Source organism: Poecilia mexicana, unplaced genomic scaffold (assembly GCF_051168715.1).
Source record: "Poecilia mexicana isolate PSO_F unplaced genomic scaffold, ASM5116871v1 scaffold_8, whole genome shotgun sequence".
Classification (NCBI taxonomy): domain Eukaryota; kingdom Metazoa; phylum Chordata; class Actinopteri; order Cyprinodontiformes; family Poeciliidae; genus Poecilia; species Poecilia mexicana.
The window spans coordinates 11,935,828-11,948,256 of NW_028263377.1; the positions used below are offsets into that span (position 1 = coordinate 11,935,828).

General features: G+C 39.1%; 1 protein-coding gene across 1 annotated transcript; it reads left to right on the forward strand.

The window, feature by feature from the left end:
• Window positions 1–1,072: 1,072 nt before the first annotated feature.
• Window positions 1,073–12,422, forward strand: pold1 (polymerase (DNA directed), delta 1, catalytic subunit). The gene is made up of 27 exons (XM_015009182.2): window positions 1,073–1,225; window positions 2,350–2,538; window positions 2,623–2,736; window positions 2,862–3,002; window positions 3,187–3,312; window positions 3,529–3,697; window positions 4,303–4,417; window positions 4,555–4,684; window positions 4,799–4,965; window positions 5,154–5,258; window positions 5,727–5,867; window positions 5,964–6,074; window positions 6,171–6,362; window positions 6,765–6,853; window positions 6,951–7,067; window positions 7,707–7,820; window positions 8,047–8,194; window positions 8,591–8,686; window positions 8,797–8,934; window positions 10,420–10,595; window positions 10,709–10,861; window positions 10,984–11,086; window positions 11,163–11,295; window positions 11,632–11,745; window positions 11,849–11,901; window positions 11,981–12,078; window positions 12,182–12,422. Exons 2-27 carry the CDS (start codon window positions 2,352–2,354, stop codon window positions 12,267–12,269), a joined length of 3,318 nt encoding a protein of 1,105 aa, XP_014864668.2. The 5' UTR covers window positions 1,073–1,225; window positions 2,350–2,351; the 3' UTR covers window positions 12,270–12,422.
• The last annotated feature ends 7 nt before the right edge of the window (window positions 12,423–12,429 follow it).

Below are 12,429 nucleotides of genomic sequence, written 5' to 3' on the forward strand. Positions count from 1 at the left end.
GGGAGATTCTACTTCCTTTCTTACACCACATTATTCAGTTACACATTATTCCAGTCTTACATCACTAATGGGTGGTGTAAGAAGTCTTAGTTTGGCAGTTTCAGAAAAACCAAAAGGTGTCTAAAGAGAAAAATCATAACAGGAATGGAGCAGTGCATCCTGGGTTATTTGATGCATGTCTGAATTGTCACAGCTCGATTTTCTATTTCTTGTTATCTACGTCAATTGGCCCAGATCTGCATATGTGTCAGAGCATTTCCTCATCCTGCTCTGTCTCCTCTGACCTCACTGTGTATGAGTCAGAAAATAACTAATGCACCACAAACATTGAGGGATGTATAAAACAAACCCAGGCCTAGATATTTGCTCTCTACATGACAGCTGATGGAATGCTTCTCATCTGAAATAAAAGCGGACCAGATGCAAGTTATGTGAGCTAAAGTAAAAATACCCTGGTGTAGGTTAACTACTTGTCCACAAGTCTGGTAATACTGCAAAACATAACATGCATAAGCATGGAAAATCATCAACATTTGATAGTCTGACCAAAAGAAGAAACCTTTGCTGTGTCTTCTTAAAATAATGGTTGCTTAAAATGGCTGATATTAGGTAAGTTAAGAATTGTGAAAAATATTGAAAATAATTCAATAATTTTGATTTTCTGAAAATGTTTTAGTCCTTGTTTTATTGTTACAATCAAGATAAATTAAAAAAAGAAAAGAAACAAAATATAAAAAAGAATATTTGTTCAAGACTCAGACCAAGCGATTTTAAATATGAATATTTTTTCTCCAGGATAGACGTCATCACATGTTAATATAAAAAAGAGAGATAAGTCTGATGGTTAAAATTGAGTTATAGTATGCAGATATAAAAAAAAAACATTAGGCCAAAACTCATTCATTAATTCTAAAAATTTTAATGTTATTTTTGAACATTTTAAAAAGGATATAGGTCGGGTGTCACGTGAATTAATCAAGAAGACACTGTCTTTTTCTTGTCCAAGGTGTGGACAAGTGTAGTTTGACTTCCTCTGCGATGCCTATGTAGTTACTCCGACTTCCGCCATATTTGTGACGTCATTGTCCGTTCCTTTAGTTTTACACCTAGTAACTAACTACGCGGAAATTTTTCCGCGCTTTCGACAGCGAAACCCCACAAATTGAAGAAGAGTGGCGGGAGCTGTTGTCGGAAGGGGCTTGTAGAGGAAGATCAAGTTTTACAGGTATTTATAACATCATTAGAAACGCATCGGTCGTTGTTAATGGTTTTGGTAGATTTATATGAGCATAAACCTTCATGTAGTTTAGAGGCATCCTAGCGCGAGACCATATTTATGTTTATATCCGCCGTTTGCTAGCTGGCTTTAGTAGCTTGTTGTAAAGATAGAAGCTGCCCTCGGATTTGAGACGAAAACCACATGTCCCACTGATAAATGATTGTGCTCACTATGCTTAACTTAACATTGAAATGTTAAATGCTTATCCTCGAGTGCGTTTTGACTCCAGTAGTTGGTAACCGTATTGATAACTTGCTATTAAGTGCCTTGTGCATTATGTGAAGCTCATCACGTGCCTTGTGTATTATGTGCCTTGAAAGAATATTCACAACCCGCGAACTTTTTCAAAATTTCAAGTACTTTATTTGTGTTGTATGTGCGAGTCCAATAGAAAATAGTGCTCAGTCTGAAATGCTGCCCTGCATGTGCAGTTAGTCCCTTTGGGATAATACTTTAGCTGCAATAACATTGCCAATACTTCTCGAGTATGAGCAACGAAACATAACCCAAGAGACTTTTTGGATGTCACTTGGGATATGTGCTTAACAGCTTTACTTGGGGACTGACAGTTTTGGAAAACAACTTGGACTCAGTCAGATTTGGTTGAATGTGCAACTAAATATTCTTTGGCTTATACCATTGCTTCTTGGTATAATATTCACCCCAGCTTCTAAAAATTTAGAAGAATGTTGTTAAAGGGTGCTTTGTGAAATGATGAAAGCTTGGGATAATGTTTTATGTCTTTAGACTTACAACTGTATCCCTAATCTGAAACGAATAAGTATTATTGCAACGCGCTTTGCATGTCTGTTGGGTTTGATGAATGTGTATTAAGTTTACTACAATTTCCCCAGCCAAGGATCTGTAGATTAACATCAGTAATTATCTGTCCTTTTTTTATTAATCACCAGCATGTGTTTGCAGCATTATTTTAATATTTTCAATAATATATATTTTCTCAGTCTGCACACAATAAAGCATTCATACAGTTTTTTTTTTCTGTGCTTAATTAAGCATGTTCTGTCTTCTGAATTTTCTGACTTTTTTATTTTGAATTAAATCGCTTGCAGTTATGGACTTCAAGCGACGCAACGGTGGCCCTCTCATGGGTGGTGCATCCCAGGCCAAGCGAGGTAAAGCGACTGGTGACTGGGAGGACAGTCCATCCCAGTTTGAGGAAGAATTGTCAATGTTTGATGACGCAGAGATGGATGTGGAAGACATGGAGGGACAGGCCGGACATGATGTCATTCCCGTGGGTGAGTGTTGGGGTGACTTTAGTCAAAATTTCATAATTAATGTAATTTAGATTTTAATGCCGACTTAACTTCCTGTCCTGTCAGGCGACCTTTTCTCAGCAGACCTAAACCCTCGTTGGAGAAGGCCTCCTGCCCCTTCACTGGATCCATCTTCAGATAAATTGGTGTTCCAGCAGATTGATCTCGACTATTACCTGGGTAGATACATAACGTACATCTGGATAATGCAAGAAAATTCTACTAAACCTCTAGAAGAGACAGATTATGTTATGTACGATGATAGAAAACGACGTGTGTTGTTTTTTTTTTTTCCCCTCCTGCAGGTGGCTCTGTAGCTGGGATGCCTGGTCAGTCACAAGGAAAAGTTCCCATCATTAGGATGTTTGGTGTAACAGATAGTGGGAACAGTGTGTGCTGTCATGTTCATGGCTTTGCGCCTTACTTCTATGTTCCTGCACCAAATGGTGAGTGTTTGACTTTTAGCTGTGGTTTATACGATAAGGTGGATCTTCTGCTATACTTAAACTGGCAGAAAAAGCAACATTGGTTTTCTGACTTGTCAAACTTCTGTATAGTTTATCACTATTTGGTACAAAATCCTGTAACTGATGTTACATTATAATTTTTTGCTCTTCCTTTTTTTTGGAGGGTTCACATCTAATTACCTGGAGGAATTTAAAAGAGAGCTGAACTCTGTTGTTCTTAAGGACATGCGCTCCAATAAGGACAACATCTCCATCACAGTGCTTGCTGTGGACATCTGCCGTAAAGAGAGTAAGTATACAGAAATTGAGCTTTTAAAGGACTTTACCAGCTGTCATGATTTCTGATCAGGCTGTTGGGGAAAAATATGGAATCTGTAAATGAATAAATCAATGTTGGAATAAAAGCCTGCATCAGAGTTGTATTTATTTTGCTTGTTGCTTTCTAGCAATGTGATTTGATAAAAAAAAAAATTTATTCCAAGCTTCTCTTTTCTTTCAACTAAAGGCATATATGGTTACCACGGACAACGCAGCCTTGATTTCTTGCGGATAACGATGGCGATGCCTCGTCTCATCGCACCTGCAAAGCGGCTGCTGGAACAGGGCTTCAAGTTTGGACCTTTTCCCATCCAGAGCTACCAGGCTTATGAGGCCAACATAGATTTTGAAATCAGGTAGGTATGTTTTGTTAAAATAGAGAGAAAAGAGTGTTAAATTAATAGTATTTTTACTAAAAAACTCTACTTAAAAAATATATTGTTTCTATATCACAAGAATAAATAAATAACTAATAATAAACTCCTTTAAAGGCTATTTTCTTCACACTTTATATCTTCTACAATCCAAAATATCAGGACAATTGATACTGTGTCTATAAAATTGTCAATAATTGTAAGGCGGGAGAAAATAATTGATTTATGTTTTTCTAAAATGTATTTATAAATAAATGAGTGTGACAGAGGCATTAAAGCATATCAATGTTTTAGAATAGGTTTATAGTCTCGGTTAAAACCTGTAAAGCATTGTTCTCAGATGCTCACCATCTAATCTACCTTACTTGTTTCATTAAAGCAAGTAAGCAAACATGTGAGGAGTTAATACAAATTCACACTTTTCAATTTTGTTTATGAAATTTCCAATTCTCTTCACAATTTTACATTAACACCCACATCATAATGAAATACATTGCGGTTGACGTGGAACAAAACCAGCTCGCACTGACTAAAGAGCCTGGCAGGCTTCATTTGTGCAGTCTGACAAGCCTGCTCGTGTCTCATAGGTTCATGGTGGACAGTGATGTGGTGGGATGCTGCTGGATTGAACTTCCCAAAGGCAAGTACAGAGTGCGTGAAGAGAAGAGCTCAACGGACGCAGATTCTCAGACTCTAGGAAAGGTCAGTATTGCTTTTATTAGACAAGTATTTTTACCTACCTGCTCTCTTGATCCCACCTTTCTTCATTATTTTGTTGTTTTATATTGTCAACGTTGTAAAGCAGCTGTCCTATTCCGCCTTTTGTGCTTCTCTCGCAGGTTTCTTTGTGCCAGTATGAGGTTGATGTCGGATGGACAGACTTCATAAGTCACCCTGCAGAAGGAGAGTGGCAGAAGATCGCTCCGCTTAGGGTGCTTAGCTTTGACATAGAGTGTGCAGGAAGAAAAGGTCATTTCTTGTCCTTTGCTTTTCTTCCACATTATTTGAACATGAGACAAAGGCCCAGTCAAAGACCTGTTGATGCTGATTTGTTTTAAATGTTGTTGTTTTTCTTTTGTCCAGGAATCTTTCCAGAACCAGATAGAGATCCAGTGATTCAGATAGCCTCTATGGTCCAAAGGCAGGGTGAAATTGAGCCGTTCATTCGCACAGTTTTCACCCTCCAGTCCTGCGCTAGCATCGTTGGCTCTCAGATACTATGCTTCACTCAGGAGAAACAGCTCCTTCAGGTAGAAATCTGCCTCTAGAAGGCAGAATAAGAAACTCTCACAGCAGATTTGTGTGTGTGTGTGTGTGTGTGTGTGTGTGTGTGTGTGTGTGTATATATATATATATATATAATTTTTTTTTTTCATTTGATTTTAAAATATAAATTTTTTTTTTTTTTTTTTTTTTTTTTAATTTCTCTTCTGAGCAGAGCTGGGCGGAGTTCTTGAGGACTGTAGACCCAGACATCATAACTGGATACAATATCCAGAACTTTGACTTTCCCTACTTGCTCAACAGAGCGGCTGCTTTGAAGGTGAGACAAAACCACGTTTAAAAGACTCTGATTCAGTTCCAACTTCTGCTAGACGTTTTGCTTTCTTAAATAGAAAATTGGCAATCAAACAGAATTTGATTTCATTGCAATATAACTAGAATCACTCTTAAAATGCCCACATACTGGAATTTGTTTCAAGTTTTTTTTTTTTTTTTTTTTTTTTTTTTTAGATCTGGTTAAAAATAGAAAAAGAGACTAGAGTGTTTTTGTATTTCTACTTTATTCCTCTGAGCTCAGGGAATTTTCCTCTTGAAGCTGTAATTTCGATTTTAAAAATGAGGAGAAAGTCTTTATCTTGTAAAATGCTCTCAGACACATTTATCGTGAATTAGTTCTGTGCAAATAAACTGAATTTCATTGAATTTTAACATTGACAACATTTTTGGAAAAGTACAAAAAAAAACCCCTATCCAATCAGTTTTCTCAATTTTTATGACATCCTTTCAGGTGAATTATTTTCCATATTTGGGTCGGATGCGGGGCATCAAATCAGTTCTGCGAGAGTTGAGCTTCCAGAGTAAGCAGATGGGGCGCAGGGAGAACAAGACCATCAACATGGAGGGTCGAGTTCAGTTTGATCTGCTGCAGGTCAGCACTCTACGTGTCACTTGTACATTTAATATGTACAATTATTGAATAGGTAAAAAATGTTTCCAGGATTATAGATCGGTGTGTTTCTTGCAGGTTCTTCTAAGGGATTACAAATTACGCTCCTACACTCTGAACGCTGTGAGTTTCCATTTCCTACAAGAACAGAAGGAGGATGTGCAACATTCAATCATCACCGATCTGCAGGTATCCCTGCTTTTGAGCTGTTCTTTTTTCTTTTTAATCATCATGACTGTTTTTCACCACATGCTTGGTTTCACCACCTTCTTCCTTCCACATCAGAATGGAAACGAACAAACACGGCGCCGTTTAGCGGTCTACTGCCTGAAGGACGCCTACCTCCCGCTGCGCCTGCTGCAGAAACTGATGTGTGTGATCAACTACATGGAGATGGCCAGAGTGACAGGAGTGCCTCTCACTTACCTCCTCTCCAGAGGACAGCAGATCAAAGTCGTCTCTCAGCTGCTGCGGCAGGTAAGAAACTCACACGGGATTTACTTCATGTGTGCTTTTTTCCCCCCCCCTTGACAGATACTAAGGTGGACTTGCAAATGAGTCAGATTAGAGAGAGAGGCTGTTTCTCTGCCACACCCTAACAGGGTTGTAGGTCATTTTCTGGTTGGAAAATGAAACAAGAAATGGTTTTAAACTGTGAGAGAGCTTTTTTTTGTTTTCCACCTTTAAAAATCATTGGTCTGCAAGATATTTCGGTCTGTCCTGAGCCACAGCGTTACTTTGTATTGTTTTGATGGTACTGTCAAATATTAATATCCAAAAACCTTCTTGGCTTTTCCACTTTGTTAAATGTGACTCAAAGAGTGAGAGATGCTGGCAGTAATGAATGCATGGATTGATTTCTGAATCCTCTTTTTTAAGGCTATGAAACAGGATCTGGTAATGCCTGTTGTGAAAACCGAGGGGGGCGAAGACTACACAGGAGCAACGGTCATTGAGCCAGAGAAAGGGTCTGTACATCTACAGGTTCTTTTGGCTACCGTGTGTCTCCTCCTACTCTCTGTTGGGTACAGATGTGAAATTTTCCACCATTCTTTATTTTTGCAGCTATTACAGCGTTCCTATTGCCACCCTGGACTTTTCCTCCTTGTATCCGTCCATCATGATGGCTCACAATCTGTGCTACACCACCTTGCTGCAGAAAGGCGCTGCTGAGAAACTGGGGTAAGCCTTTTTCAATCTGGGTTTGTACGTCACCAACCCACAAGGAAGAAATTCAAGGAAAAATCGACTGTTTGCAAAAAGACGTTTGTGGGACCAGGTTGCTCTCATAACACTCTGCAGTGTGGACGCTCTTATTGAGGGAAGAAGTTTTGAAATAGTTCTTCTCAGTATTAGTGAAGTGTGTGAGGAAAACCTAAAACTATTTAAAAACAGACTATTTTCTACAACCTTGTGACAAATCAGGAGTTTACTGAGGCTATAAGAGTCTAAGATTTAAAGCAGATTACAGGATGGCTTCTTGCACAAAATTTCAATCGCTATAAAAAAACACTTTTGTAAAAACAAATGCATGTTTTATGGCAACTGTTTTGCTTTTGAAATAATTATGTAAGGACTACTTAATACAGGGCAGCTGTAAGAAAATGAATATTATTTATGTCTTATTTACTTTGAAAGAAAAATCTGATTCAGCAAATCAAACCCTGTAAAAACCAAATATCAGATGTATGACTCAGAAAGCTCTCAACAGTGCATCTTTTCACAAATGTTTTCAATTAAATTGGCATAAATGACTACTATTTTCAGACCAAGTCTTCTGAGATTTGTTTTTAGTAGCTATGTATGTTTGTATGTTTGCAGATTGTCACCAGATGACTTCATCAAGACTCCCACAGGTGATCAGTTTGTGAAGAGCTCTGTGAGAAAAGGTCTTCTTCCAGAGATCCTGGAGAACCTGCTGTCTGCCCGAAAGAGGTTTGAACTACTTTGAAATCAAAAAAGCGCTGAATTAAGATGCTATATTTACATGAATCTGCAGCTATTTGATATTTAGCATACCCAGTCTAAGAGAGGATGCTCTATGATGCGATTTAACGCAACATATCCCTGCAGTTTTTTTTTTCTCATAGATATTATATAATAGCAGATCACTTAGTTGTGTATTTTAGCTGTGAAGTTTATTCCACATTTGTCCCCACAGGGCCAAAACGGAACTAAAGAAGGAAACGGATCCTTTCAAGAAGCAGGTGCTGGACGGCCGACAGCTAGCCCTGAAAATCAGTGCCAACTCTGTGTACGGCTTCACCGGGGCCCAGGTGGGCAAACTGCCCTGCTTGGAGATCTCACAGGTGAGCACTTGCTTGTTCCAGTTAGTCGGATGGCGAATGGCTCCAGGCGAATAGGCATGGTGCAGGCTTCCAGTTCAGTTTTGGCCTGGATCAGCTGTTTTGTTTTTTCACTCAGTTTTTGCCATATTTTGGTTGTGCACAGATGTGAAGTTGGAGCAGGAACGGTAAGATGCGGGGTTAAGATAAGAAACCACAGAACAGGTGGAGATGTTTAGATGAAACAAGATGACTGTTTTTTTTCTCTCATTGTCTGTAGTTACAACACACTAAACATTTTCTCTTTCAGCTTTCCTCCTCACCAAAATTATTTCTATTTGCTAAATAATGAGAGATATGATGCACTCTTAAAGTCAGAGGTTTACCTTTTTTTTTTACATTTGCTTTCATCTCTTTCAGAGTGTAACTGGTTTTGGAAGACAGATGATTGAGAAAACCAAGCAGCTGGTGGAGTCCAAATACACAATCTCCAACGGATACCAAGCTGACGCCAGGGTGAGACGCAGCTCTGTGTTTTTATTACTGAAAAACAAAAAAACTTGCTTTGTTTTTCAGGGATTCCTTTTTGGATTATTTAAAATAGAATGCTTTTTGTCTCTCTTGAGGTGGTTTATGGAGACACAGACTCCGTCATGGTCAAACTCGGAGTTACAACCGTAAAAGAAGCCATGGAAATCGGGAGGGAAGCAGCTGAGTGGGTGTCGTCGCATTTCACTCCACCCATCAAGCTGGAGTTTGAGAAGGTAACATTTGTCCTTTGCAAGAACAGATGAGGCTAATATGAGTGCAATCAAGTCAGCAGTGTAATTCTGATACAAACAACTGGTAAGTCTTGCTTATGGCAATTGATGCCTTCTATGTATTTGCGAGTGACTGGGAGTCATTGCGCGTATATAAAACCCTGTAAATTCTAGACTAACAGGTAACCAATTAATGCACAAAATCCGCGTAGGACAGCGAAAGTCCTAGCGCAAAATTTTTGCGAAACAGGCGGACGGAGCCTGGTGCTGCAAGGCTGGAGGCCTTGTCCTGTTAGGCTGTGATTTTATTATCTTTTTATTACTTTCTTTTTCTTTCTCACTGTTTAACCCTGTAAATTCTAGACTAACAGGTAACCAATTAATGCACAAAATCCGCGTAGGACAGCGAAAGTCCTAGCGCAAAATTTTCGCGAAACAGGCGGACGGAGCCTGGTGCTGCAAGGCTGGAGGCCTTGTCCTGTTAGGCTGTGATTTTATCTTTTCTTTTTATCTTTTTATTACTTTCTTTTTCTTTCTCACTGTTTAAAATTATGTAAAGCACTTTGAAATGCCTTGCTGCTGAAATGTGCTATACAAATAAAATTTGATTGATTGATTGATTGATAAGTCAGAACCAAGCGTAAACTACAGGATAAACTTCCTGAGAATCTGTGTTTTGCATTTACAAATGTCTTAAATAACGACTTGCATTGCTTTTTTTAATCCTTTAACAACGTTATACTTGTTGTAAGGCATACCTAACATGCTGATGGTATGTCAGCATGTTAGGCATGCTGACATACTTGCATGCTGATAGTGTTTCTTACTATCAGCATGTAAGATGTTGACTTCTATCAGCATCTTACATGCTGATAGTAAGATACACTATCAGCATGCCATAAGATGTACAAAATATATTTTTTTTACACTTACTTTTGTGAAGATGGTTCCTGCAAAGTAACCTAAATTCTGAGATGTAAATATTTTCCAGATCTGGATGAGAATAAAACGATTAATCCATTTAAATATAAGAAATTCTTAAAAAGTTGCTCCAACCAGTGATTCCCCCCCCCCCCTCTTTTTCACTAGTTTTATTTAAATATGTTAACTAGTCAGGCAGTCATTCTTATTTGTGTCTGTTTATCCATGTTTTGACCCGTCACCTGTCTGTCCATCAGTAATGTCTTTTCTTTTTTGTAGTTCTTGTTTGACTGAAAGACTAACTACTATATCACAATTTACTCTAAATTTATTTTAAACTTTGGTTTGTATACTTTATTTTTTTAATTCCACACGTTGATAGTGCTGTAAAGTTGTATTTTGGATATGTACGGGGTTTGGGGATGAAAGATGATTAGAAACCTTGTGAATAATGAGCTGTTTGATCTCCTGTAAATCCTTAGAGTGGGAAACGGTGTTCAGTTTTTCCTTTTGGTCACTTCAAATGTATATAATAAAACGAACATCTGTGTTTTTCGATCTCCACAGGTGTATTACCCATACCTGCTGATCAATAAGAAGCGCTATGCAGGCCTGTACTTCTCCTCCAGTCCAGACACGCATGACAAGATGGACTGCAAAGGCATTGAGACGGTCCGCAGAGACAACTGCCCTCTAGTGGCCAATCTTATTAACACTTGTCTACAAAAGATCCTCATTGAGAGGTACCGTCTGCTTTTACTTGCTGCATTATAAATGATCTCCATGTGTTTCTGTAAGCATTAAAACTACAAGAAATTTCACTTTATGTGAATTTTTGTGCGTTGTTTTCCTTCAGGGATCCTCAGGGTGCGGTGGATCATGCGAAAGAAGTGATCTCAGACCTGCTGTGCAATCGCATTGACATCAGTCAGCTGGTCATCACTAAGGAGCTGACGCGCACAGCCCAGGAGTACGCTGGCAAGCAGGCACACGTGGAGCTGGCCGAAAGGTCGGGTTATTTAATAACTCCTCATTTCAGTGAAGGTTTAGAGAAAAGAAAACGTTTTTGTAGGAAATTCCCTTGTTCATGTTGGTGTGTGTGTGTGTGTTTTTTTTTTTTTTTTTTTACAGGATGAGGAAAAGGGATGCAGGCAGCGCCCCAAACCTGGGAGACAGAGTCCCCTACGTCATCATCAAGGCTGCAAAGGGAGCAGCTGCTTACATGAAGTCAGAGGTATGCAAACACATGTGGTCTGTCGTTTGTTTCTCTTTAACAGACGTTTAATTCTGCTGTCATTCCTAATTCTCAGGACCCAATCTACGTTCTGGAGAACAATATTCCCATCGACACACAGTACTACCTGGAGCAGCAGCTGTCCAAGCCGCTGCTGAGGATATTCGAGCCCATCCTGGGGGAGACCAAGGCGGAGAGCGTCCTGCTAAGTACGAGAACTCACCGGTGTCATCGACCTTTTCTCCGTTGTTTGTTACTAATGCCACGATAACACATTTCGCTGGACGATAAGTTGTCCCAGGATTTATTGCGATAAACGATAATCTTGTTGTTATGAGACTGTTTACAGGTAACATATAACGTCATAACAATGCAGGTTCCCCCTCTCAAAGGCCAATAAACTTTAATTTTCACTGGAACTTTAAAATATTTTAAAACTCCAAAATAAAACGGAAATAAAAACCAGACAGAACTGGAACCAAATGTAAAATGGATTGTGGAATCTCTGTAAAGGGCTCCCTCTGTGTGTTTGTGTCTCCTTTTAGAGGGCGACCACACGCGCTGCAAGACTGTGTTGACCTCAAAGGTCGGAGGCCTCATGGCGTTCGCTCAGAAGAGAAGCACCTGCATCGGCTGCAAAGCCGTGCTCAAGACTGATGGTGTGATTTTGCTTCCTGTGCTTTTTTTTTTTTTTTTTTTTAATTTGATTTTAATCGATATGTTCTTCTCAGGTTGCTTTATATTTAATCTTTGTCCTTCCAGCTGCTGTGTGTGATTTCTGCAAAAAGAAAGAGTCGGAACTTTATCAAAAAGAGGTACCCAAGTGACTGACAGAATGCATTTTTCTTAGTTTTAAATTTTCCCTTTTGACTTTTATTTTTTATAATGGACTAGATCTTCCACCTGAATGCGTTGGAGGAGCGTTTCTCCCGTCTGTGGACTCAGTGCCAGCGCTGCCAGGGTTCGCTCCACGAAGATGTGCTCTGCACCAGGTACAGAAGAAACGCCTGATCCACATTTTTATCTAAACTCGGAAGCTTTCAGCTTTGTTAGCTGTTAAAATGTTAACGCTGTTCTCTGCTCACTGTTCTGCAGTCGTGATTGTCCGATCTTCTACATGAGGAAGAAGGTTCAGAAAGATCTGGATGACCAGAGCAAGCTTGTGTCTCGATTCGGATGGTGATCAAAAACCTCGTCCTGTTGGATACCGAAGTTGGACTCTACTTGTATGCGTCGTTTTTGACTGTAAAAATGCCTTTTTGACACTTTTTCATGTTTTCTATAGATACATTTATTTGTAGTGCCTTTTTGTAAAATAAAATCAAATTTAATTTTGTCAGGTG